This window comes from Ictalurus furcatus, chromosome 6 (genome assembly GCF_023375685.1).
Source record: "Ictalurus furcatus strain D&B chromosome 6, Billie_1.0, whole genome shotgun sequence".
NCBI classification, from domain to species: domain Eukaryota; kingdom Metazoa; phylum Chordata; class Actinopteri; order Siluriformes; family Ictaluridae; genus Ictalurus; species Ictalurus furcatus.
The window spans coordinates 6,732,656-6,760,314 of record NC_071260.1 but is presented as its reverse complement, the minus strand read 5'-3'; the positions used below and the strand labels follow the sequence as shown (position 1 = coordinate 6,760,314).

The 27,659-nt window shown below is 40.5% G+C and overlaps 1 protein-coding gene across 1 annotated transcript; it reads left to right on the top strand.

Annotated features, from left to right (window-relative positions):
* The first annotated feature begins 707 nt into the window (after positions 1-707).
* serpine3 (serpin peptidase inhibitor, clade E (nexin, plasminogen activator inhibitor type 1), member 3) lies at positions 708-27,648 on the top strand. The gene is made up of 9 exons (XM_053626358.1): positions 708-1,595; positions 3,166-3,465; positions 4,405-4,632; positions 6,931-7,125; positions 9,071-9,269; positions 9,360-9,460; positions 23,599-23,685; positions 25,589-25,672; positions 27,542-27,648. Exons 2-9 carry the CDS (start codon positions 3,210-3,212, stop codon positions 27,586-27,588), a joined length of 1,197 nt encoding a protein of 398 aa, XP_053482333.1. The 5' UTR covers positions 708-1,595; positions 3,166-3,209; the 3' UTR covers positions 27,589-27,648.
* The last annotated feature ends 11 nt before the right edge of the window (positions 27,649-27,659 follow it).

Below are 27,659 nucleotides of genomic sequence, written 5' to 3'. Positions count from 1 at the left end.
AGAAGCCTTGAGGGGGATGAATACATGAGTAAACTCTTTGCATTAATGGTATGCAAACCATATTGTTACTCATACGCACACACACATACACACTGTAGGTGTGTCTTTTCCCATGTTGCCTTTGTTTTAGTCGCTCTTAATCCCCTAAGCGTACCTGGCACGTCACTACAGCGACACCGGCTCTGGCGCCACTGGCCTCCAGTCCCACTAATCCAGAAATAAGGACATGAAACTTGAGAGTGTTACTGCTTGATATTATACCGACCACAAACGGATAAAAAGTATGATGTTCTTTAAGGGTTAACAATCATTGTGGTGTAAGAGGAATGTGCTGGATGTGCTATAATAGGGAAATTATCAACAGTAATACTACACCACCACCACTGTACACCACCATGTCACACCCTCAAGTGTTTTATTTCTTACTTATAGAATTTCATAATTCTATATAATCCCCAAAATTACTACATTGATTAAAAAAGTGCTATAAACCCTAATCCATGTGAATAATTTATAGAATATTATTAATATTATTTTGTAAAAATTATTAATATTATAGTATAAAATATGATTTGTACATTTGCATATGGATTCATGGATTCAATCAGATAAACAGATTAATGATCATAGAAGCCATTTTTCCCTTAAATACTATTAAGATTATTTTTACTTTGACTAAAGTGGAGGCCACATTTTAACTTGAACTAAAACTGGAAAAATTAATCGGTTCAATCAAAGAATGGTTTTATTCTAAGTGACCAGCCTTTTATTGCTTGTTTGTTTATTTCAGCCATAATTCAGAGGCTTATTCATGCTCAAATTACCGTGATGCTCCTCTATCAAGTCCTTAAAATTCCAAACGTTCTTGGATGGAATGCTGGGAATCTCCATTGATGGAAGCCAAATCAGCTCTAATGAACCTAGCCTGGTAATGGATTCAGAAAAGAACCCAAATGCCTTCCATTTCACAATATATCATGGGGGGAACAAAAGGTATCTAGGAGTCGTAAGTAAATGTTCTCGTTTAAAGGATAGTGGGTAAATAACCTTCAACTAAAACACTAACAAGATAAATATAAAATGATAAATACAATTTGTGTTCAACTGGCTTCTGTGATTTCCCAATAGACAAAATTCCTTTGGTCATGAATCTTTGGAAAATGTGTGTGTGTGTGTGTTGTGTGAAGGAGAGACTTTCTTTTCAGATCAAATATGGAATTAACAAACATGGAACAGAAATGCTGCCAACGCAGCAGAGTTTGAAATAGCTCATGCAAAAGAAAAGCCCACTTGTGTAATTAAGTATTGTAAGTTCCCATCATTTGTAGAACCGGAGCCAAGAGCCATGTGTGTATGCATTTTTCCCAGCTCGAGCACGGATTTGCTGCTCAGCAGGTCAAGCCTCCCGCTGCCTGTCTCCTACTAGTCCCGGGAATTCTGACTGAGTGGTACAGACGTCGTCAGCTCCCTCTATAAATGGGGTCTCATGACCGAGAACTTCCTCAGTTAGTCGTTACGTTCACTTCAGAAGCAACAACACAGTTTTGGAATCGTCAGTGGTACGAATGCTGTGAATATCACGAATCTGTAGAAAGGTAAGATGCTTGAATCTGTGCTTAAAGACATCCAGGTCATGGCATTTAATTGTAGAAACAGTATATAATAGGCTTGAATAATCATCATGCCTTACCCATTGGTTGCTGGCCGAAAGAAACATTACATTTTTAATGTCAAATATAACATAACCACGTTATGTTATATTTGACATTTACTGGTGAATTTTTTTACTGACCTGTTTCCAATGTTCATGTATTTGTGAAATTAGCAAATGTACTAGGGCAGTGCATTATGATAGTGGACTTCTGCACCAGCGTTCCAACTCTTTTCAGGAGAAGGTAGCTAATGCATACTCAAAACAGTCACCAGATATGGTCATATGATGTCATAGACTAATTTGCATATTCACTGAATCATCCTGATTTTTTGCCTACCAGCAAGCATGTTACATAAAGAATAACATTTTATATCATTTCTTATAGAAATATGGCACCACAAACCAACTTTTTATTTATTTACAAAATTCAATAATTTCTATGAAGAACACATGCAAAATGAAGCAGTGGTAGTGAGTAGTACAGTAACATACACAGGAACAGTTACAGATGGAATAACTCACTTTTCTCACGTGAGTGATTAGTTGTCATGAACAATGGTGACCTTTGAGAACAATGGTGATGAGTGATTGGTCGAGGACAACATTGGTGATCAGTGATTGGTCGAGGCGAACAGTGGTGATCAGTGATTGGTCGAGGAGAACAATGGTGATCAGTGATTTGTTGATAACAATGGTGATCAGTGATTTATCGAGAACAATGGTCATCAGTGATTTGTTGAAGGCAATGGTGATCAGTGATGTGTAGAAGACAAAGGTGATCAGTGATTTGTCGAGGACAATGGTGATCAGTGATTGGTCACGGAGTACAATGGTGATCAGTGATTGGACATGGAGTACAATGGTGATCAGTGATTTGTCGAAGACAATGGTGATCAGTGATTTGTCGAAGACAATGGTGACCAGTGATTGGTCATACAGGACAATGGTGATCAGTGATTGAGAACAATAGTGATAAGTCAGGCCAACCCAAGTATAAATCAGTGAGGCTTTACACACTGCTTTCTTAACTCGTATAATCAGCAGCTGTGATGTGAGCTGGACAGCCATATAGATTGCTGGACCATCTGCTCAAAAAGATGCTAGAATTGACTCAAGGGTCTTTTTTTTTTTAATAAAGTCAATAAAATGGGGCTAAAAATTCTCCAGATCCAGCAACAAAGTCAACAAGTTGGCAACTCTGTTCTGCACACCATATAAACAACTATTAGTCAAAAATATATATTAAAAAATGCAATTCCAAACTCTGGAAGCTGGGTGATCTATGTTAGTAGTGTTTCTTTGCAATTTCCTGACACCTTATCTGAAGTCTTGGTGTTTGTATCACGTGGTACCTGATAACTATGGGAAAAAAAAATTGCAATGTCAAAACAGGGTGCAGCTTGTGAAAAAAGGGAGCTTATTTCAGACTATTTATTGGTCATGATATTTCAAGGTCTTTATAAGAGGAGGCAAGATCTTACCTTTATTAATATGTCTGTATTTCATTCCAGAACCCACTGACCATTGTCAAGTGTTTCAGGAGTTCACAGCAGCCATGTGTCACCTGTCCATGACCTCCTTCTTTTTCGGTCTATTGATGTTGGAGCAGAAAACATGCAATGGCAGTTCAGTTACTAATTTTGATGCTGAGTTCAGCATCAGCCTCTATCAAGCACTCGCTGAGACAGATAACAGCTCCAACTTGATTGTGTCTCCAGCAAGCATCTCTCTGAGCCTGAGATTGTTGCAGCTCGGTGCAAGGGGAAACACATTGGCACAGATTGAAAGAACCATGGGATATGACATCAATGGTGAGCCAGGCATCTACAGTGCTTCATGTTTTTGTTTGGTTAAAGGGAATGTGTCATTTAATCATTGCCTTTTGAGATACCATGAGAAGACAGTGTCCTTATTTGACACTTCAGTATTGGTTCTTGTATAAGTTCTAATATGGAGCAATAAACTGTTTCAGAGTAGTCGAGCCATTAGTTCCTTAGACTTTATTTAGAACATCTAGACATTTAGACATGATAATGTGCTGGTAATATTAAATGGCAGCTATAAGGCTATTTAGAAATGCCAAACAAGGCACTGTAACAATATCAATTACGTGTCTATATCATGACTGTTTGGTTAGTATTGCGTTTTAGGAGATCCATCGTCATCCATTGCAGCAGGAACATTAGGGCAGGAGGAGAGAAGAAAGCAGATGTTTTGGTACACAGGTACCCAGCCCTGCACATTTTAGTGTATTCCCTGTTCTAACACACCTGATTCACCTAGAAAAAATTTGGAAAGTAGAAAGGTAATGGTGTTGGGAGAAAATTTAAAAAATGGGACAAGGAAATGCAGTCACGAAGGTCCTTGAGGATGGCATTCCATAGTTTGGGACTATGCCACTATAGGAACTTCCCACCATTAATGTCAGTCTGGTCTTGGGCACTACCAGCAAACCAGAATTGGTGGACCTGAGATTCAGAGCAATTAATTATTTGGCTAATTAACAGCTTTTCCTGACTTGAAGTGGGTGTGTTGGGGTCAGCAAAAACACTCAAATGAGCAGGACAGGGGTACTCCAGGACCAGGGTTGGGAACTTGTGGTTTAGTATAAAGAAGAGGCACAACATCATCAGCATATCAGTGAAAATCATGGCCATGTTTCTGGATACTTTGACCAAGTAGACCATGATGTAGGTAGATTTGTGAATGCCATAAAGTTTTGATAATATAATTCTTTATTCTGCCCATAGACCCTACTATCCAGGAAGCTGTATCACAAGCCAGATGTGACCTGTACAATTCTAGCCAGGGTGGTCGGCTTCAGTTTACTAACACCCTGCTTATACAGAGTGGAATCCAGCTTCAGCCAGAATTTACCCAGCATGCTATGCAATGGTGCAATAGCAGCCTGATTAGTGTGAACTTCAGCCTTCCAAATCACACACAAGTTCGATTCCAGCAAGTGCCGACAAGCAGAGGTGAGTTGAACCATCCCCATGTCAGTCATAATGGAGTTAAGAATGAACATACAGTGGATATAAAAAGTCTACACACCACTGTTAAAATGGCAGGTGATATAAACCAATGAAATCAACATAAATCATGTCAGAACATTTAAAAACTTTTTTTTTAATGTTATCCTATTAATTAAAGTGAAAATCAATAAGAATCCTTTTAGGGGGAAACAATTAAAAATAAAAAACTTCCAGCTTGCACACCGTTTTATAATTGGGAATGTGGCAGTGTTCAGAATGTACTAATTACATTGAAACGCATGTTAAATACTAATTAGTATACACTTGCTATCTATTAAAGTGACGGATTAACCCCAAATAAAGTACAGCTGTTCCTATAGGACTTTCTAGACATCTTCTTGGTAACATCCAACTAGAAAAGCTAGTTGGATGTTATAAAACAGCTAGGGGATCTCTTTGTTGAAAAATATCAGGAAAGGGTTACAAAAATTTTTTCCAAGACTCTGGATATACCATGGAACACTGTACAGGCAATAATCAACAAGTGGAGAAAATATGGCACAACAGTGACACTACTAAGAACAGGATGTTTTGGAATGCCACAGCCAGAGTCCAGACCTAAATCCAATCAAAGGTCTGTGGGGTGACCTGAAGAGGGCTGTGCACAGGAGATACCCAGCCAATCTGAAAGAGTTAGAATGCTTTCATGAGGACGAATGGAAAAATATTGCTAAGTCAAGGTGTGCCAAACTGATTGACTCTTACCCAAAAAGATTGAATGCTTTAATAAAATCTAAAGGTGCTTCAACTAAGTATTACAGTAGTTTAGAGGTGTGCACACTTATGCAGTCATGTTATTAGATATTTTTCACTTTTCCCCCTAAAATGATTCATATTGATTTTCACCATAATGAATAGGTTAACATTTTACAATAAAGGTATAAAATGTTCTAACATGATTTATCTTGGTTTCATTTATTTTTTTTTAACATAACAGAAACCATTTTAACAGGGGTGTGTATACTTTTTAGATCTACTGTAAGTGGGGAAGAAAAACCACATCAGAAGCTCCACCTACTTCCTGTTTAACATCCTATAACTTTCCATATGTCCCTTTCTCTGATTAAGATTCGGGACCCACCACCTCCCCATCACCTCCCTACTATTCAACAACTTCTGTCCAAGAATAATTAGTTGGGAATCTGGCTAGCTAGCAAAAAGCAAAGCTCCCTTGAACTCCAGAAAAAGTTCTGAGCTCTTCCCCTATTATAGCAACACAGTCACTCTTGATGATGTGGCCTGAAGCCGCACATACTTCTTTCCTGTTTTTAACATTGCCGCATCCGCTACATTTTAACTTGGCTGAATCTGTCTTAATCCAATCCACCATCTTAAGTCATTGGGGTTTTTTTTAAAACTCAAGACATAGCCCATAGTTTCCTTTTCAAAAGAGCTCAAAGATAGTGTCTATGTGTTATGATTTGTTGTGCTAAAATTGGGCTTTATGTAGAGGACTGCTCCTCAGTAAATGGAAGTTAATGTAACTCTGTTACTTTACTCTGCTAACTGATTGTTCATATCTCCAAGGAAAATCCTCTATATAAAAAAATACACTCCATGTGTTTTAACTTTGTGCTGCAAGTGGCCACGTGTGATCTATGTGATAGAAATTTGTTAATGTGACTATCAAAAAACAAAAGCTAGTACTAATGTGGTATTCTGACTGGCAGCACTAGCATTTGTTTATATTTAGCCTTGCTAAAACTCATGATACTCTTGCAACATTATTTGTACTTTATACCACAGTGCTGTTAAATTCTCAATTCTGATTGGTTAGAAGGTGTAGAACAACAGCTCCAACAGCACCTGGAAGTCACAGGTTTATATTAATGGATGCATTCTAATACACTATTGTTTATTAGGGACCTTTAATGGATTTTTTAAAAAAAAATTAAATGTAAGTGATAGCAGAAATGAACTTTAACATTAAATGTAACAATTAATCAGTTATGATGTTGTTATTAATAAATAATCATTAGACTTGACAAATTGTTGTGATATAAGTAGAACATCTGGCATGCTGTTCCAGGAAAACAATCAACTTCAAGGTGGTAACTGTAACTCTGCTTCATCATACCAGCCCCATTGTTGATAATTTTCCTACAGCATGACAAGTAGCTTTTGTATTATTTTTACATTGGACCATGCCACACTGTATATAGCTAGGAGGATGAAATGACAATGTTGATTAGAGTTCACTGAGGATTTTTAGTTTTTACTGAGTTGGTTTTCACCACACAGGTGAGGCAAAAGAAGTAATGCAGGCCTCATGGTGGGCCACTGTGCCTCATATGGCATTGCTGAGCTCAGTGGACTTCCAGGGCAGCTGGCAGAAACAATTTCTGTTTAGAAGGACACAAAATCTGCCTTTCTCTTTGGCTAATGGCAGTAACATCAAAGTGCCCATGATGTACCAGTCGACTAAAGTAAAGTTTGGTGAGTAAGCCTGTGTTTTTGTGCTGTTTTTCATTTGTCATACAACCCCAGTTCCGAAAAAGTTGGGACAGTATGGAAAATGCTAATAAAAACAAAGGAGTGATTTGTAAATGTACTTTGACTTGTATTTAAACAAAAAACATATAAAGACAAGGTATTTGACATTTTACCTAATCAACTGCATAGTTTTTTGAAGATATACATTTATTTTGAAATTGATGCATGCAACACGTGCCAAAAAAGTTGGGACAGGGGCAATGTAGGACTAATAGCGATGTGACAAGTTGAAATAAGAAGGTGACGTGAAACGGATGAGGCAATCATCTAATCATAGCATATAAGGAGTCTCCAAAAAAGGCCTAGTCTTTCAAGAGCAAGGATGGGTTGAGGCTCGCCAATCTGCCAACAGATGCATCAGTGAATAATCCAACACGTTGAGAACAAAGACAAATCGGGTTTTGGGCATTTCACCTTCTACAGTGCAAAATATAATTAAATGATTCAAGGAAGCCAGTCAAATCTCGGTGCATGTAGGGCAAGGCCGAAAACCACTTCTGAAGGCGCGTGATCTCCGATCCCTCAGACGTCACTGTCATAAAAACTGTCATAAGTCTATAACGAATATCCTGAAATGGGCTTGGGAATACTTTGCTAAACCTTTGTTACTCGACACCATTCGCCGCTGCATCCACAGATGCAAGTTAAGGCTTTACTATGCAAAGCAATAGTCATACATCATCACTATCCAGAAGCACCACTTCTCTGGACTCGGTCTCATCTGAGATGGACAGTAGCACAGTGGAACCGTGTTTGTGGTCTGACAAGTTCAACATTTCAAATAGTTTTTGGACAAAACAGCCGTTGTGTTCTCCGGGCCAAAGAGGAAAAGGACCATCCAAACTGTTATCAGCGTCAGGTCCAAAAGCCAGTGTCTGTCATGGTATGGGGGTGTGTCAGTGACCATGGCATGGGTAACTTGGACATCTGTGAGGGCAGCATTAATGCAGAAAGATATGTACACATTTTGGAGCAACATTCTGCCCAGATTACAAGCACATGGTTGCGTAAACATAGAATGCGGGTGCTAGCATGGCCTGCCTGCAGTCCTGACCTGTCTCTGATTGAGAATGCGTGGTGCATTATGAAACACAAAATAAGGCAACGAAGGCGCCGTACAGTTACGCGGCTGAAGAAATGCATAATGGATGAATCTGGGAAAATTTTGCTTGCTAAATTTAACTTATCTTCAGTTCCCAAATAATTAATGTGTTATTAAAAGAAAGGGTGATGTTACACAGTGGTAAACAGTTAACTGTCCCCAATTTTTTGGAGTATGTTGCAGCCATCAGATTTGAAATGAGTGTATATTTTCAAAAATAAATTAAATTCACAAAGTAAAACATCAAATAATGTGTTAATTATGTGTTTTCAATATAGTACAGGGGGCGCACGGTGGCTTAGTGGTTAGCATGTCCAGGGTCGGGGGTTCGATTCCCACAGTGGCCCTGTGTGTGTGTGTGGAGTTTGCATGTTCTCCCCATGCTGTGGGGGTTCCCCCCCCAGTCCAAAGACATGCATGGTAGGCTGATTGGCATGTCCAAAGTGTCTGTAGTGTATGAATAGGTGTGTGAAGGTGTATGTGAGTATGCCCTGTGATGGATTGGCACCCTGTCCAGGCCCCACCTTGTGCCCAATGCTCCCTGTGATAGACTCTAGGTTTCCCCGTGACCCTGAAGGAAGGATAGGCGGTATAGAAGATGGATGGATGGAATATAGTACAGGGTGAACTGAATTTTCAAATGACTCTTCGTTGGTTTTTTGCATTTTCCATACTGTCCCAACTTTTTTTTAGAATTGTGGTCATATTACAGAAAGGAGTCATCTTCCACAACATTACATTAATTTAATAAATTAATTCATGTACCACCTCCTGTTTTTCTTGCAGGTCAGTTTCATTTGCCATCAGATCAGCGCTACTCCGTCCTCGAGCTGCCCTACTCTGGCCAATCCCTAAGCCTTTTGCTGGTGATACCAAGTGAAAGGAAGACCCCACTCTCACTGTTTCAGACACAGCTCACCCGACGCACTTTGGCAATCTGGAATACAGGACTGCGGCACACCAAAATGGACATCTTCCTCCCCAGGTGGCATAGCACTGAACAAACAAAAACACAAACCTAAAACAATTGTGAAATCGTTGTATCTACCAGACTTATTGTGGCTGTGTGTTTCAGGTTTAAGTTGCACTCCCAGGTCAACCTGAAGCCAGTTCTCGAGTCGCTCGGCATTTCCGATGCTTTCGATCCAATCTCTGCTGACTTCAGAGGTATATCAGGTAGATATGCTGAAACCTTTGATAACGTTGTACATCTCCTTGCGTGGGTTATTACTTCAAGTCCATAATTATTTGCATACTGACAATGTTATACTTATTTTAGCTGTCTACCACCGTATATTGAAGTAAAAAATAAATAATGAATATGAGCTCAAACTGCACACTTACAGCTTTAATTTCAGGGTATTTACATCCAAATTGAGTAAATGGGTGTAATATGTTATATGTGGTCCCCCCTTTTTAAGGGACCAAAAGTAATTGAACAATTGACAGCTCAGCTGTTCCATGGCCAGGTGTGTGTTATTCCCTCATTATTTCACATACAGTGCATCTGGAAAGTATTCACAGCACTTCACTTTTTCCACATTTTGTTATGTTGCAGCCTTATTCTAAAATGGATTAAATTAATTATTTTCCTCAAAATTCTCAAAACAATACCCTATAATGACAACATGAAAGAAGTTTGTTTGAAATCTTTGAAAATTTATTAAAAATAAAAAACAAAAAAAGCACATGTATAGAAGTATTCACAGCCTTTGCCATGACACTCAAAATTGAGCTCAGGTGCATCCTGTTTCCACTGATCATCCTTGAGATGTTTCTACAACTTGATTGGAGTCCACCTGTAGTAAATTCAGTTGATTGGACATGATTTGGAAAGGCACACACCTGTCTATATAAGGTCCCACAGTTAACAATGCATGTCAGAGCACAAACCAAGCCATGAAGTCCAAGGAATTATCAGTAGAACTCCGAGACAGGATTGTATCGAGGCACAGATCTGGGGAAGGGTACAGAAACATTTCTGTAGTATTGTGTCCCAATGAGACACAGTGGCCTCCATCATCTGTAAATGGAAGAAGTTTGGAACCACCAGGACTCTTCCTAGAGCTGGCTGCCCAGCCAAACTGAGCGATCGGGAGAGAAGGGCCTTGTCAGGGAGGTGACCAAAAACCCGATGGTCACTTTGATAGAGCTCCAGCGTGTCTCTGTGGAGAGAGGAGAACCTTCCAGAAGAACATCTCTGCAGCACTCTACCATTCAGGCCTGTATGGTGGAGTGGCCAGACGGAAGCCACAGCCCACCAGGCACCTGAAGGACTCTCAGACCATGAGAAACAAAATTCTCTGGTCTGATGAAACAAAGATTGAACTCTTTGGCCTGAATGGCAAGCGTCATGTCTGGAGGAAACCAGGCACCACTCATCACCTGGCCAATACCATCCCTACAGTGTAGCATGGTGGTGGCAGCATCATGCTGTGGGGATGTTTTTCCCAGCCTGTCCCTCAAATCAACCACAACCTCAATGTACAGCTCGGCTCAACCACACTCAAGCCAACCAGGACGGCCAAGAACCTTGGGGTGATGTCTCGCGAAATGTCTCACGGATGTATCGTTCAGGGAGGCATGTGTTCTTGCTTTGACAGAGTCCTGGCTGGATAAGTCTGTCCTGGATACCAAGGTTAGCCTGGACGGTTTTGAGATCTTTCAGGCAGACAGAACCAGTAATTCGGGGAAAGAGCGCAGGGGTGGGGTGTGTATGTACATCAACTTGCGGTGGTGTACTAACATCAAAGTACACGGGAAATCTTGTAATCCGGACCTGGAGCTGCTCACCCTGTCCGCCCATGCCTTTTACCTCCCCAGGGAGTTCTCGACTGTTGTGCTTAGCTGTGTTTATGTTCCACCAAGCGCTAATGTCAAGGCAGTGGCTGAGCAGATAGTGCATAATACACAGACTATGCTCAGCAAATACCCAGATGCTCCAGTACTACTTCTTGGAGACTTCAACAGCTGTCGGCTTGATTACGCATTGCCAGCCTTCAATCAATATGTAGATGTACCAACAAGATTTAATAAAACTATAGATTTATATTACAGTAATATCCCGGAAGCCTATAAAGCTAGAGCTCTCCCACCGCTAGGATTAGCGGATCATAATGTTATCCATTTACTTCCTGTTTACAAACAACGGCTGAAACAACGCAGGCCAGTAATACACAGTGTCCCTCGATGGTCGGAGGATGCTATTTCATGCGTTCAAGGCTGCTTTGCGTGTACAGACTGGGAAGTCTTTGAGGGAGAGCTTGATGAGAAGACTTCGGTTATTACTGATTACATTAAATTCTGTATGGGTTCCTTGATACCGGTAAAGACTACCAGAACATACCCAAATTCAAAACCTTGGATCAACTCATCTCTAAAATCTCTTTTCCAAAAGAGAAAACTTGCCTTTAAGCAAAAGGACTTAGCTGGTCTCAAAATCACACAGCAGGTAAAACTGAAATATTCAAGGCTAAAAAGAAGTATAAAAACAAATTGGACCAGGACTTTGCAAATATGAACACCAAACAGGCTTTTCAGTGAGTCAGGTCTCTTACTGGACAAGCCGTTAAACAGATTGTCTCTGTACCAAATCCTACCACCTTTACTGTTAATCTTAATAATTTCTATGCCCGTTTTGATACCTCTGATTTTTCAGCAGTGTGAGATAGCCTTCTGGATTCTTTACCTTCTCAAGAGCTGGATTATGAGTCCCTTCTAACTAAGCAGGATGTCTATTTCCAGCTTATTAAGTGCAGATGGAATTCCAGGTCGGGTCTTGAAAAACTGCGCTCTGGAATTAACCCCCATTCTTCATTCTCTTTTTCTCCGATCACTTTGTACTTCAACAATACCAGTCACATGGAAAACAACAGTTGTTATTCCTGCTCCCAAAAAACCTCACCAACAAAGTTAAATCACTACAGGCCGGTATCACTAACTTCAATCATAATGAAATGCTTTGAGAAAATGGTTCAAAACATTATGCTTCCATATGTTTCACCTTTTTGGATTGCCTCCAATTTGCATATAAACAGAAGAGAGGTACAGAGGATGCAGGCTTGTCTCAACACCTGGATATTCCTGGAAACTATGCCAGACTTCTTTTCATTGACTTTAGCTCTGCCTTTAACTCAATTCAGTGTCATCAGGTAATCAGGAAACTACAGTGTCTGCAAGTCCCATCACCACTAGTACACTGGACTTATAAGTTCCTTTCTAATAGACCACAAGTTTTAAAGGTGGACAATGCATTATCGCCCATTATTGTTCTCAACACTGGTGCCCCTCAGGGGTGTGTACTTAGTCCACTTCTTTATACAAATGATTGTCAGAGTCCAGTCACCACCACTCATTACTTTAAATATGCAGACGATACTGCCATTGTTGCATTGCTTAATAAGGACAATGATTCTTTTTTGGACTATCAACGCTCCATAGCACATTTTTGTACATGGTGTGATGATAACTTTCTCCACCTTAATATCAAAAAGACTAAGGAACTGGTTTTTAGTTCTTCCAAAACACTTACCCATCCTTCTAGTATTACCATTAATGGAGAGATGGTTAAAAGTGTGGAGCATTTCAGATATCTGGGCATTACATTGGATAAACATCTCAACTTCAATCAGCACACTGTAGGTATTTACAAGTGCTGTCAACAGAGACTCACAGTTATCCGTAAGCTTAAATATCTGTCTGTTCAGCCTAGTCTGCTTCTTCTTCTGTACCAAAGTATTATTGAACCGGTTCTTATGTATGGTGCCATTTGTTTTTTCCATATGCTAACAGTAACCAATAAGAACAAACTTTTGAAAATAACTAATTTAGTGAGAAAAATCATTGGTATTCCCACCCCCAATTTATCGGACTGTGTCAGGTCATATACGCTCCGGAAGGCACATAAAATTTTGAATGACCCAAACCACCCACTATAAATATTTCAACCCCCTTCCTTCTGGCCACAGGTATAGACTACCCATGTGCAGAAAGGCCAGCTATGGTAGGAGTTTTGTTCCTTTGGCTATACGAGTATTGAGCAAAGGCTGTGAATACTTATGTACATGTGCTTTTTTGGTTTCTTATTTTTAATAAATTTGCAAAGATTCAAACAAACTTCTTTCATGTTGTCATTATGGGGTATTGTTTGTAGAATTTTTAGGAAAATAATGAATTTAATCCATTTTGGAATAAGGCTGTAACATAACAAAATGTGGAAAAAGTGAAGCGCTGTGAATACTTTCCGGATGCACTGTACAAGAAAGCAGACAGTAGGTCTAGTGTTGATTTCAATGTGGCATTTGTATTTGGAAGCTGTTGCTGTTAACTCTCAATATGAAGTCCAAAGAGCTGTCACCTCCAGTGGAACAACCCATCATTAGGCGGAAGAAACAAAACAAACCCATCAGAGAGATTAAAAAAAAAACATTAGCAACAACAATAGCAAAATGGTGATTTCAGGAACACCAAAAGGCCCGAAAGATCACGGAAAACAACTGTGGTGGATGACAGAAGAATTCTTTCCCTGGTGGAGAAAAAACCCTTTACAACAGTTTGCCAGATGAAGAACACCCTCCAGGACAATCAAGAGAAGACATCACCAGAGGGTTTATAACAAGAACAGGTCTCTACGGTAACAATTTCTTTTAGGAGCACTTGTGCTCCTAATTACAAAAATTTAGGAGCATGGTTGAAGTTTTTTATTATTATTATTTTTTTTTTTTTTAGAGATGGTAACATTAATGTGCCACAATATAACACACAAGTAGGCATGAGAAAACTTGAGCTTGTAAATTATGACAGAATTTATGAACATGGTGTGAGCCATGACACATTAATTTACCTTCTGATAAACTAAATTTTATATTTTCAGTTAATTTTACAGGCTGTATGCAAAAACAACCGTTAACCTGTTCCACCTTGTAAACAAATACAAAAAACCTCAATGTTCAGTATTTGAAGTCTGCTCCTCTTAAATATATTTAAAGCTACACTATTAGACATTTTCCACTGTCATGGGCTGGAGCCAATTCTCGAACCACTCTGTGTATATTGTATATATATCTGAATAATCTCATATAGAATGTGATTGGGTGAGTTCATTTACCCGTCAGATGTAAAGCGCTTTAGTTTAATGGTGTCCATTAGGGATGCACCGATCAATTCAATTCAATTCAATTTTATTTGTATAGCGCTTTTTACAATAGACATTGTCTCAAAGCAGCTTTACAGAAATATCAGGATTTTTATGACCGAAACCGATCGAGATACCAATCTTTTTTTTTTTGTTTAAGCTTTAATCAGGAGGTCTGTCATAAACAGTTAAATGTAAGCTCTCTCCTCATGGTCACTGTTAATTGAGTTAAAATAATAGTAATGAGAAATACCATAGGTTAATTGATAAATAAACAAGCATAAAATATTTATTTTTAAAATATTTTAAACAATAAAGAGTCCTAATTAAAAGTAGACTAACACAAGCATGATCCATATTAGGAAAAAGGCTAATAGCCTTCTAAGGAGATAGCAAACTAAGCTTAATGTCAACTTGATATTAAATGTAACCCATAGTAATTAAACATCATTCTCATTTTATTTATATTTTATGAAGTTATTATAATATGTTTTTTATATTAAATGATTTATTTATAACTAAGAACATTTTCTTTCTTTACATTTTATTAGTTTTTTGTTTGTTTATCTATCAGTTGTTCCTTTTAGATCGGTTCCCCCAGTACAGTGTTGCCATGCCTGCTGATAATATTGTGTTTTGGGGGGGATTAACTCAAAACATGAAAACTCTGAGTTTTCTAGTGATATCTAGCAACCGTGAGTTTAAATGAAGTGAATGCGCTGTGCGTGTGAGGCGGGACGAGTTAGTGAAGAGAGTGAAGGAGAGTGGCAGGGTACTGTATGTTTACAGACTGAACAGTTGCTACTCTTGATTATGATTGGTGAGGAATTATTTAATAAAGAAATTTGAATTAAACCCACCTTGTAGAATTAGCATTATTATTAATTTACTCCGCTGTGGCCAAACGAGCAGGTCACAGTTGCAGGTTCAGGTCATTTTGCGTGATCAATAAAAGATGGCGGTTTGTGAGATTGGCAAGTTGACATTTTATAGTGTGGGTGTGTACGGCTGCTAGGCTAACTGGTTCCCTTGTATTTATTGATGTGATGGTAAATGGTCTGCACTTACATAGTGCTTTTTAAGCTTAGCAGTTCTACAAAATGCTTTACATTGTATCTCATTCACCCATTCACACACACACACACACCAATGGCAGGAGAGCTTCCATGCAAGGCTAGTGCCTGCCATCAGCGTCCTGCCCAAGCAAGACTTCGGCGTGTGGAGACATGTGGGCTGGGAATCAAACCACCAATCCTACGATTAGTGGCTCTACCACTTGAGCCACAGCCGCCTGATGTGACGTGTATAGGGTTATATTATCTCTTCACATTCAGCTACATGCATCAAAACCCATTGGACAGCACTTCACACTGCAGATGACCTGAAGCAGAATCTTCCAAAAGTGGAATCTTCTGTCAATCAATGGCCAAGTCAATCACCTGACCTGAATCAAACTGAGCTGCATTTTACTGCCTGAAGAACAAGAACATGCAGGAACCAAAGACTGCTGCAGTAAAGGCCTGGCAGAGCATCAAAAGTTAATTCCTACACTATCCACCTAATTTGGATGTATTATGATTGTAATTTCAACTCCAAAATACTGTAGTAGACAGCAAAAATTAATAACTTGGTTAATGTCAAATGTTTATAGACCTGACTCTATATGCATAAAAAAATACCAAATGCGACTATTCTGCCCCTGCTGCAAGTAGTATTCACCTCGACAGATAGCTAAACAGGTTGAGGACGGAAGGAAAGTCGAAACCGAAAGAATTCCTTTAGTGTCTTACTTTGGAATTTCAAATCCACAACGTCAATTTGTGAAACTACAATACACACAAAAAACACACATGAAGTATAAAGGTCAAGGCACTGGAAAATTAAGGAACGTGCTAAGAAAGAAAACATAGCCCTACGTTATTATACAAAGAGAGGTAACTATAACCTCCTTTGCTAAATTTACAGCAAATGTTTTAAATTCCATAAAATACTCCAGTTTGCCAAGCCACCTCGAGTGCATCGAGAGGTGACCATCCAGGGCCCAAAGATGTCAAGGCCAACATAAGTGAACAGTGGATCAGTGGCAAGCCGATCTGGTGGAAGATCTGCCATTTTTTTGTTCAACGACTCTTCCCCTGAGTTTTTGACATATGATGCATTTGTGAATCACACTATGAATGCGTTTCTTTGCCCCAATGATCCAGAATCCTGCATTTCTGATGGCACCTTCAGTAAACAGACGGCCTTGGTGCCTGACACATTTGTGAAAGTGTTTCGTGATCAGAAGAGCTAGGTGGATTTTCCCTGGAATGATAATGGAATGCTTTTCTCTTTGCTCTATGGGAGCATGCGTGAGTCTGCCACCTAGCCTCAGAAGCTCGTCTTGGTCGATAAAGAGATTTAGAGTTCTCAGTCCACTCGTTTTTGGGATTTCTTCCCCTTCAGAAAGGTGAACAAACTCAACGTGGTAGCTTAGACGTTGGACACATTGTACTATCACAACTTCTGCCTGTGAAAGTTCCTCAGTGAGTGTTTTTTCACAAAGATGCCATTTTTTACAAGTACTTGCTAGCTCCATTTTATTCCGTTTGAATGAATGTATGATGTGGATCAAGTTGATTTCGCTCGTAAGAGATGTTTCCAGGTCGAAAAGCGTTCAAATCGATGTAAGCCAAGTTTAACAGGACAGTCATGGGGCGTCAGATCCATACAGTTGGAGCGTACTTCAACATCTGAATCAGGCTCATTTAGGCTGTACGAGGGGTTGTCTTCAAGACACTCCGTATCAGGACGGGAATGAAAAGCAGGCCCAGAAAGCCATGTGGAGTTCTTCAAGTCTGAGGCGGGCACTGAACGTGTTGCATGATCCGCAGGGTTTTGAGTTGTGGAAACATAATGCCACTGTTCTTGCCTTGTTGATTTCCTAATCTGCTGGACTCTATTACTTACATATACATAAAACCGTCTTGTTTGGTTATGAATATATCCCAACGCGACTTTACTGTCAGAATAAAATTCTACAGCATTTGGAGTGATATCCAACTCATTTTGAATGATTTCTGCCACTTCTACTGCCAGCACTGCTGCTCCTAGCTCTAATTGAGGTATGGTGTGAGGAGACAGAGGAGCAAGCTTAGCCTTGCCTAGGACAAACCCTACATTGTATGAGCCATTATCATCCTTCACTCTCAAGTAGGCTGCAAGGAATGTTTCCAAGCCTCCCATTCATCTTCCCTGCCCATTGGTAGAGGGGCATCCCAGTCTTTTGTGTCTGCTGTCAGGTCGCGAAGGAGCCAGTCCGAGAGGGTCAAAGACACCGTTGACAGTTGCTAAGACACCTCTACGAGTGAAAGGCTTCTCTTTTACATCAAGGCGGAAGGTGAAAGTGTCTGTTTTAAGATTCCAGCTCAGCCCAAGACTCCTCTGAATAGGTGGTGTATCTTTTTCCAGATCAAGGTCCTTGAGGTCTTTCACATAATCTTCCACAGGAACTGCATTCATTACAGAAGGACTGTTCAATGCTATTTCATGAAGTCTCAAGCTGGAATGTGCTAGCATCTCCTGAGTTCTTTTCAACAGATCAACTGCTTCCTCAGCGGTGGGCACTGATTTCAGGCCATTATCCATGTAAAAGTCACACTCGATGAAGGCTTTTTCATTGTTCCCAAACTCAAACTCTCCATGTTGAGCAGCACGATGAAGTCCATATATCGCTACAGCGGGTGAGGGACTATTCCCAAAAATGTGGACTTTCATCCTATACTCAGTGACGTCTTTAGAGAGATCATTGTTCTCAAACAACAAAAAGCGGAGAAAGTTGCGGTGATCCTCTCTAACCACAAAACTATGGAACATCTGCTCAATGTCTGCAGTGAATGCCTCTTTTCGGAAACGAAGCAAGATGCCTAGCAAGCAGTTGTTTAAGTCAGGTCCTGAGAGAAGTACTTGATTAAAAGAAATGCCTTTGTACTGTGCACTAGAGTCAAATACAACTCTAATCTGTCCTGGCTTGCGAATGTGATAGACACCGAATATAGGCAGGTACCAAACGTCCTCATCTTCCTTCACAGGTGGTGCTAACTCTGCATGACCAGCGTCGAAAATCCTTTGTATGAATGTGATGAAATGTTCTCGCATTTGTGGCTTCTTCTTTAGTGTCTGATGGAGTAACAGGAGACGTTTTACACTCTGGTCTCTATTGTTAGGTAGCCATTGGTGTGAAGTTCGGAAAGGAAGAGGTGCCACCCAGCTGTTAAACCTGTCAATGAACATTTCCTTGTCCATCAGTTTCAGGAACGCTCGATCTTCAATGGACGGGGCCACCTTTTCATCATCCCGTGTCCGTTCAAAGATAGTGTTACCCAGCAAGTCCTCCGGGCAGGTGGATGGAGAGAAGTGACAGCCATGGGAAGAAATGGCATGATCCTCGCTGCTTAGCTTCTCTTTCACCTGTATCTGATTAGGACATGGATCACATAAACTTGGACGCCCGTTGAGAAGCGTGCTTGTGCAAAACACATCAACTGTGCTAGGTCTATGTGCTGACCCCAGGCAGACATTTCCAACTATCACCCAGCCAAAGTCAAGTTTTTGGGCATATGGTGCCTTGTTCAGTCCATTAAGCTGTTTTCTCACTTTGTGGACCTGGATGATGTCTCTCCCCAAGAGTAGCAATATTTGAGCATATGGATCAATCTCTGGTATTTCATGAGCAATGGATTTCAGGTGAGGGAACTGGTGTGCAATGATGGAGGATTGGATCTCAGAATGGTCATCAGGCATGTAATTACACTCAATAAGTGTTGGGAGTGACGTATTTTTCCATCCATAGATACAGCTTGAAACCCAGTGGCTCTTCTTCCAGAAGTTTCTGTCACCCCAGCACAGGTTTGAAGAGTGTATGGATGCTCTGTTCCTTTTACTTTGAATAAATAAAAAAAAACTCAGATTTAACTAAAGACCTGTTACTTTGCTCGTCAAGCACAGCGTACATCTTCACTATACTCTCCGGATGACCCTCAGGATACACCCCTATCAGGCATATCTTAGACCAGGGGTGTCAGACGTACGGCCCACGGAACAAAACCGGCCCGCTGGGGGATTCAATCCGGCCCGCAGGATGAATTCTGAAAGTGAAAAAAGGCATAAAAGACACGAACTAGAAATTTTTTATAAAATGCTATTCCAAAATTATCCGCTAGGGGCACACTGTTAGTCAGAGTAGAAGACGCGGCACAACACTGGGACTCAGACCAAACAGCAGATGGTAGCAATATGCCTTCGGCTATTTGTTATTACGGTGTAGCCTACCCTATTTTCTACTCGGGCAAATATGCCCCAGTGAGCCTAGACTCATTTTATCATTATCTCTTTGCAGGGTATCCCAAATGAACAGCCCTGGCCGCAAAAAAATTTGTGCATTTTTGGGACAGCCTACCTTTGTGAACAAGTTTTCTCAGTAATGAACATCAAAAAAACAAAATTGTGCTCAAGGCTCACACAGGAACACTTAAATGACATTCTGAGATTGGCTGCTACTCAGGACATGATGCCTGATAATGATGCACTTGTGCAGACAAAAGATGCCAAGTTTCAGGAGCAAAAACAAACTAGTCTAGACATGACTAACTCCTTTAAAATGCTGCTTCAGACACTGATTGCACTTAAAGAATACAGATCTGTGAAAATGAATCCTTGCTGTAGTAATAGTTAAAAAATGTGCAATTTAATGTTAGCCAACAGCTTCACTACAAAAGAGTTTGGTTTGGCGGAATCCTATTGTTCATGCAATGCCATAAATTTTAAAGTGCAATACTATATTTTTCAGTTCCAAATACCTGTGAATTAAAGTTTTTTGCATTTGTTCAAACACTGTGACCAGTTGTAATGCACACATGTAAATGATGATCAGAAGCAAATTGTACGTTTGTCTTAAAAAATCTGAGGTTGTTCATGATATGTTTTGTAAAACGATATTTCATTAAATATGAAGATTTTCCTAATGTACTTGTACTTATCTGCATGAAAACAAAGGGAAAAACATGGACTCATTGTTATTTATAGGTAATTATGCTATGAATTTACTGGCCCGGCCCACTTGACATCTAATTAGGCTGTATGTGGCCCCTGAACTAAAATGAGTTTGACACCCCTGTCTTAAAGCATGATTTGGGTATTGGACTGTCTCCACAAATCTCAGTGCATTGTGAAGTAAAATTTGCAGGAGGGCTTTTATCGTTCTCCCCGCTATGCTCTGATGAGAGGTCTTTGATGGCCCAAGGAGGAGGACCAGGATGAAGTGCAGATATATGCTTGTCACCCTCACATTCACTGCACTTGATTACTGCCTTGCAGTTCTTCGCCAAGTGATTAGTTGTAGCACAGCACCTATAGCACACACCATTTTCTTTAAGCAATATGTGCCTTTCTTCTAGAGTCTTCGCTCTGAACCCACGGCAACATCTCAGAGGATGAGGTTTATTTTTGTGTATGGGACACTCCTTTTCTACATCAGTAGGCTCGTTAAAGGAACTTCTTGTAGGAAGAAATCAAATTGTTGTTGCCACACCTGTCTTGTGAGTAGACACAGCAACTCTTCTTTGCATTGGCCTTTTAACCAACAGCTCTGTCTTGATCTGGGTTGTGCTGAATGTGCCAATACTAAAGCTTGGATCATTTCGAGCCCGTGCTTCCCTACAGACAAAGTCAGTAAAAATGGAGAATGGTGGGAAGGTAACGTTATACTTCCTTTTGTACTCAGAACTCTGATAGATCCATTTTTCTTGTAGGTGATAAGGCAACTTCTCCACAATTGGATTGACTCCCCTGGAAGTGTCCAGGTAAGAAAGTCCTGCTAAGTAGCCTTCAGCTTTAGCAGACTGTATCTCGCATAGCAGATCTCCGAGCGCTTGTAATTTCAGAGGATCTTGTTTATTAATTTTTGAAAATTGCTCGATTTTGTAAAAAAGTGCTTTCTCCACCACCTCAGGGGACCCATACATCTCTTCTAGACGATCCCAAGCCATTTTAAGCCTAACATCAGGATACTTGATATTCACTGACCTGATGCGTCTCGCATATTCTGATGACTGACTGCCAAGCCACTTAAATAGTAAGTCCAACTGTTCGCTGGAAGTGAGTTTCAACCCACTGGTCTCATTTAAGAAGGAAGACTTCCATGCCCAGTAGTTTTCCAGGTGGTCGTCGAATTTTGTGAGCCCAGAGTTAATAAGTTCACTACGGGCAAGAAACCTTGCTAAATCGCTCGTTTCAGCTTCTCCATGAAAAGGTGGTTGAGCAGGGGTTTGGGCATTGTATGTCTGTGCAAGGGGCCAGTAATTAACTGGGTTGTATGTGGTAGACTGAGGTTTGTCGATTACAACAGCTTTAGGCTATGAGACCATATCATTGGCTTGTCTAACACAATCAGGTGGCACACTCTTTGGAGAGCTTTCCGTTGACTGCTTGTTTTCGCTCTTGTAAGGTCTCACAGAGTCAACGTGGTGTAGCTAAACTTGTTTCCACAGGGGGATCAAATATGGAGTGATTTGAGTGCTGCTCCGCATAATCGCTAGTGTGCTGCACAGGGTCTGCAGGAGGAGTGATCCGGCTAATCAAGTGGTAACTGCCTTCCTCCATGCTCTCTATAGCCTCCTCCAATAGTCTTGCCTCAGCCATAGCGGCAGCAGCCTCTTTTTCATGTTCTAGTGCTGTAAGACTGCCTTCCATATGCACTTTCTCTACTTTCATCTCAGTTTCTTTCTTGAGGTAATATGCAGGTGTACGCTCTGCCTCAGCTCTAGCTCGTGCCTTTGCTGCAGCCATGCCAGCTGATGTCCTACTAGACCTTTCAGACGTTGTTGTTGAGCATGTGACAACAGATCTAGTTTCCAACGTTTTCTCAGTCTCTGATTTTCCGTCACCCTCCATGGCGTGTAATGCATGAATCGTACCTCTCAGTCGAGGACCGTAATGACAAGGACGAATAAGATAAGAGGAGAGACACGTAAAGGCGACTATGTAGCTCGATTGAAGAGGTTACGTCTTTTCACTATTCTGCCCCTGCTGCAAGTAGTATGCACCTCGAAAGATAGCTTCAATAAAATACTCCTAAAATGGCGGCCATGACCTCTAACCTAAGTCACATGACACATTTCAACCAATGAAATAAAACAAGTTAAATAACTACTTCAAGAGTCAGAACACTACCCGTATGGTATTTAAGAATACCACTATAAACAAATAAACAAATTATTTTTGTATTACAATAATTACGTAAAATAACTACTTCAAGAGTCAGTACAGTGACTCTTTCTTGGTTAAGCCTAGTGCTGCTAGTACACATTTCTTTACACAATTTACTGTGCAAATAAACTGTTGCAAATAAAGTGGCCCATGAATAGATCATTTTAATATTTTATTGTAAAATAGATGCAAATGAAGTATCTTTGGGGGAAAAAGCATAGGATTCTGAGGTATGTGCCAACTGGCAAACCAATATACCACAGTTAAGGATTCTTCTATACTGATATCAGCCTGATCCCATGCTCATTTACTCATAAAAATTCTCAGATACCAATATCAATTTGTGATGTAATCTTAGTGTACATGCTAATGAACAGACAAAATTAAATGACAGCAAAACTGCAGCATCTTCCTACAATACAAATAACCTGAAAAAACATCATTATGGTGTGTAACTAGTATGTTTAATAGAGAGGCCAAGGGTAGCTGACCTGAGCGCACAGAGTTGAAAGCATTGAAAATGAGCCCAAGGTGCCGTCAACTGCACATGCACAAAGGTATTTGGGAGCATGGAAGCAAGTGTGCAGAGAAACTCTTGCACATGGGAGCACTTCTGTTCAATGAGCACTGAGCCACTGGTGCTTGTACTCATTTGAAAAACCATGCCCATTGATTCTCCTCTGCAAAAGATACTGTTTAAAAGCCATAACATCTTAAACATAAAAACAGAATGTAAGCAGGTTACTCAACTTGGTATCAGTATTGGTTCTGACAAGTATAAAAAAAACCCCAAAAAAACATGTATGGTACTGATGCATCCCTAATCACATTATCATGGACATTTCAAAACTACCCTCACTATCATTTCCCTTGCGAGTGAACAAATGTTACATGAACAGAAACTTGTACGTGTTCTGAAAAGTTTTCTCTCTTGCAGATACAGAGGGCTTCTATGTTTCAGAGGCCGTCCATAAAGCCATGATAGACGTGACGGAGGATGGAACTGCAGCAGCGGCAGCCACAGGTAAGCACAGAGTGTTACAAATGAATTCAACAAAAGACCCACCTCGTGGGTCTGGGGCTGAAGCTCTGGAGACGAGGACACCACATTGACCTCTGGCTAGAGCTCTGCAGGGGAGACTGCCTTGTGGGTCTCAGGCTGGACCTGTGGATATGAGGTTGCCACGTTGACCTCTGGCTGAAGCTCTGCAGGGGAGACAGCCTCGTGGGTTTCTGGAGCTCTGGAGTTGTGGAAGCCACCCTGTCGGCCTGGGGCCGGAGCTGGGCTGTGGAGGCCGCCTTGCCAGCCTGGGGCCAGAACTGGGCTGTGGAAGCTGCCCGGTCAGCCTGGGGCTGGAGCTGGGCTGTGGGGGCCGGAGCTGGGCTGTGGAAGCTGCCCGGTCGGCCTGGGGCCGGACCTGGGCTGTGGAAGCTGCCTTGTTGGCCTACCCATAATAGGTGGTGAATGGCAGAACAGGTTCACTCATATGGATGGTACCACCCAAAAGATCATCCAGGTTAGCGGTGTACTCTGGACTCCCAAACTCCTTTACAAATAGTCCCACAAACTGAGTTATATTATTAAGCCCACTGGATTCTGTACTGGCCAGATGCTACACCGACTGGTGGGCTGGGCCAAAGAACCGGGACAAAATGAACCCAAGCCACTGCTTCTTGTTGGGCTTGAGGCTCGCCATGCTCAAAAAATATACCTGGCAGTCCGTGAAGAAATATTCGGAATAACTAAAGAAACTATCATACAAGTCAAGGAGGTCTATCGCAGTCCACCAGGGGAACTGGATCGAGTCAAATGTAGGCACAGTTTTGTTGGGCTCCCTAGTGTGATGTCTCCTCTGCTTTCCTGCTGCATCCATGTTGTTGAAGTATTCTGCCATGTAATTATTTAAGGAGACAGATGCAAGTGCAGTTAAGAGCTTATTGAAGAGCTGGGCAGACAAATCCAAATCGTAAAGCAAAACCGTGGTCAAAAACAAGCAAGGAGTCAGGTCATCGGCAAACAGGCATAAACTGGGCTAGGAAAAGAATCGTGAAATGCGAGGCTATAACCAAGTACAAAAACCATGAAACAAAGAAACACGGATCATAGGGCTTGGTAAGGTAGAAACACTATTCAATACTTTGCACCCGAAAAAGACACGAGGGGTTTAAATACTTAATGAAATCAAAGGTAAAGCATAAACAGCTGTTAATAATAATGACACGTGAAGGAGACATCCACTAATGTAACAGAGGTGGAGACAAGACATAAGCCATAACAAAACATGTGTAGAACATAAACAAAGTCAATGTTACTGGAAACCTGGAAGCGCACGCTATCGCGCCACGGGCTGTTGAGCACGCTGCTCGCTCTGGTGCTCAGAGCGAGGGGAAATCCCTGACAGACATGACAATTATGCAACATATTACTCAGTCTTATGCAAACAATGCAATGTTTTCAAGTTGTCTGTCCGTGCGTCTGTCTGAGATTTTGGTTAGTGCTATGTCTCAAAAATGAATGGTTGAATGTTTGTATTAAATATATGGAATCATCATTGTAACATTATACTTGAGATGAACTGACTAAATTTTGGAAGTGGTCCAAAAAGGATCAAGGTCACAGTCTAATGGTTCTCAAATATACACCATCTTAAACAAGCATGCCCTGAAATAACCATTTATTAATGTAAAACATCCTATAATGGTTATTATTAACTGTGTTAATCCCAGAACAGCTTTTCCCTTCTATTTCATAAGTATGAGCATTAACGGAATGAGTACACACCGAAGCAGACTTGTGAATTAAAATATGTGAATCCCCACAAGAATCTGTTTTGTACGTGCCAAGCTTTTAGATGAGAAAGGTTTGAGCCAGTGCAGTTAAATAAAGCAGGTTTTTATGAACTCGATCATTTTCTTGTCCTTTGTAGCCATGGTGCTGTTGAAAAGATCCAGGGCGTCTGTGTTCAAAGTGGACCACCCATTCCTCTTCATCCTACGGCGTGTAAACGGAGGTAAAGGCAAATTCCTTTTAATGCTTGAGCACCTGCATCATCTCTGAATGCCTTACGTTTGTCTTAACATTATCTAGTGCTAAACATTTATTATATCCAACATAATATCCAATATAATATATGTCCAACATTATTATTATTGTTGGAATTGTATTTTTTTTTAATATTATTTTTGTTATACTGTCGCTAAAAGCTGGGGCAGTAAAGTGCTTGGCCCACTGAATCACTGTCTGCAGCTACAGTTGCAATCAAAATTATTCAACCCCCATTGCAAATCAGGTTTATTGTCAAAATTTACAGACTTTCAGCTGCAATGAACAAATCAAACAAAACCAATTGAAATAGTTGAATTGAACAACACAATGAATTCTTCTAGTGGTTTCCCCAAATTCAACTGAAAATACAACTTATAATGACTTCTCCAGTTTCAAAATTATTCAACCCCTTCATGGCAAGCATCTTTAGTATTTAGTAGAGCACCTTTTTGCTGTTATGACCTGCTGCAAATGAGATGCATAGCTTCTGGCAGCATTCCTGAGGAATCTTAGCCCATTCTTCATGAGCAATGGCCTCTTGTGTTTGCGTGCTGCAATCGCCTTCTTCAAATTCCACCAGAGATTTTCTATGGGGTTCAAGTCAGGTGCTGTGATGGCCCTGTAGAATCTTCCAAGCCTTGGTGGAATTTGAGGTACACTTGGGATAATTGTCCTGTTGGAAGGTCCAATGTAGCCCAAGTTTCAGCTTCCTCAGAGACGGCATGATGTTTTCTCCTAGGATTTCCTGATACTTCAATGAATCCATCTTGCCTTCCACACGCTGCAGGTTTCCGGAGCCAGAGAATGTAAAGCAGCCCCAGAGCATCACCGAGCCACCACCATGTGTGACTGTGGACAGTGTGTTCTTTCTTCATTCTTCTTCCTCCAGACATACTGCTGATCTATCAAGCCAAAAAGTTCCAGTTTTGTTTCACCACTCCACACAACAGAATCCAAAAACTTCTGTGGATCATTTATATTATTTTGAGCAATTTTTCTTGTGCTTTTGGGTCAGTAGTGGTGTACGTCTTGGATTTCTGGCATGGAAACCTTCTGCGTTTAGTACACACCTTACTGTGCTCACTGAAACCTCAATGCCTGTTGCCACCAAGTCTTGCTGCAGGTCTTTTGCAGTCACTTGAGGGTTTTTCACAACCTGCCTTCTCAGAAATCTGTTTTTTCTGCCCCGTCCAGGTAGTTCATGTATTTTCTACCCCTAGCCAGGTATTTCATGTGTTCCAGCTCAAGCACACCTGGTGCAACTAATGAAGCCCTTGATTAGTTGTATCAGGTGTGCTTGAGACAGCACCTGTTATGCATATTTGTTCTGTTGTGAAGGATTGAATTCAGGGGGCTGAATAATTTTGAAACTGGAGAAATCATTATAAGTTGCATTTTCAATTGAATTTGGGGAAACCACTTGAAGTATTTGTTGTGTTGAACTATTTCTTGTGTTGAACTATTTTAATTGCTTTTGTTTGATTTGTTCATTGCAAACAGTGGAAAGTCTGTAAATTTTGACAATAAACCTGATTTGCAATTTATTATTATTATTATTATTATTATTAATCAGCAAATATATAAGTTAAGGTTTTAAGAGCATGATGTGTACCTATTAGGTAAACCTATAAGACGTAAATATGTTAAGTGTTTACTCCAACTGCTCTTAGGATAGTAACTCAGGATTCACAAGATGTAAATATCAGGAAATGTAGGTAGCTGTAGGTCATTTGTTTTTATCCTCCACTGTCCCATAAGACATTCATTTTGATTTTATTATCTGTAATTAATAAAACAAACACCAATCTATTTCTATTTTCTTCCTTTCCTTCAGGTTCGGTGCTGTTTATAGGCAGAGTAATGAATCCAGCAAAGGAGTAGAATAAATACAACACACACTGTCCTCAACATGCACACAATACCCAGTAGCACACAAACCTGATCTCTCTTCT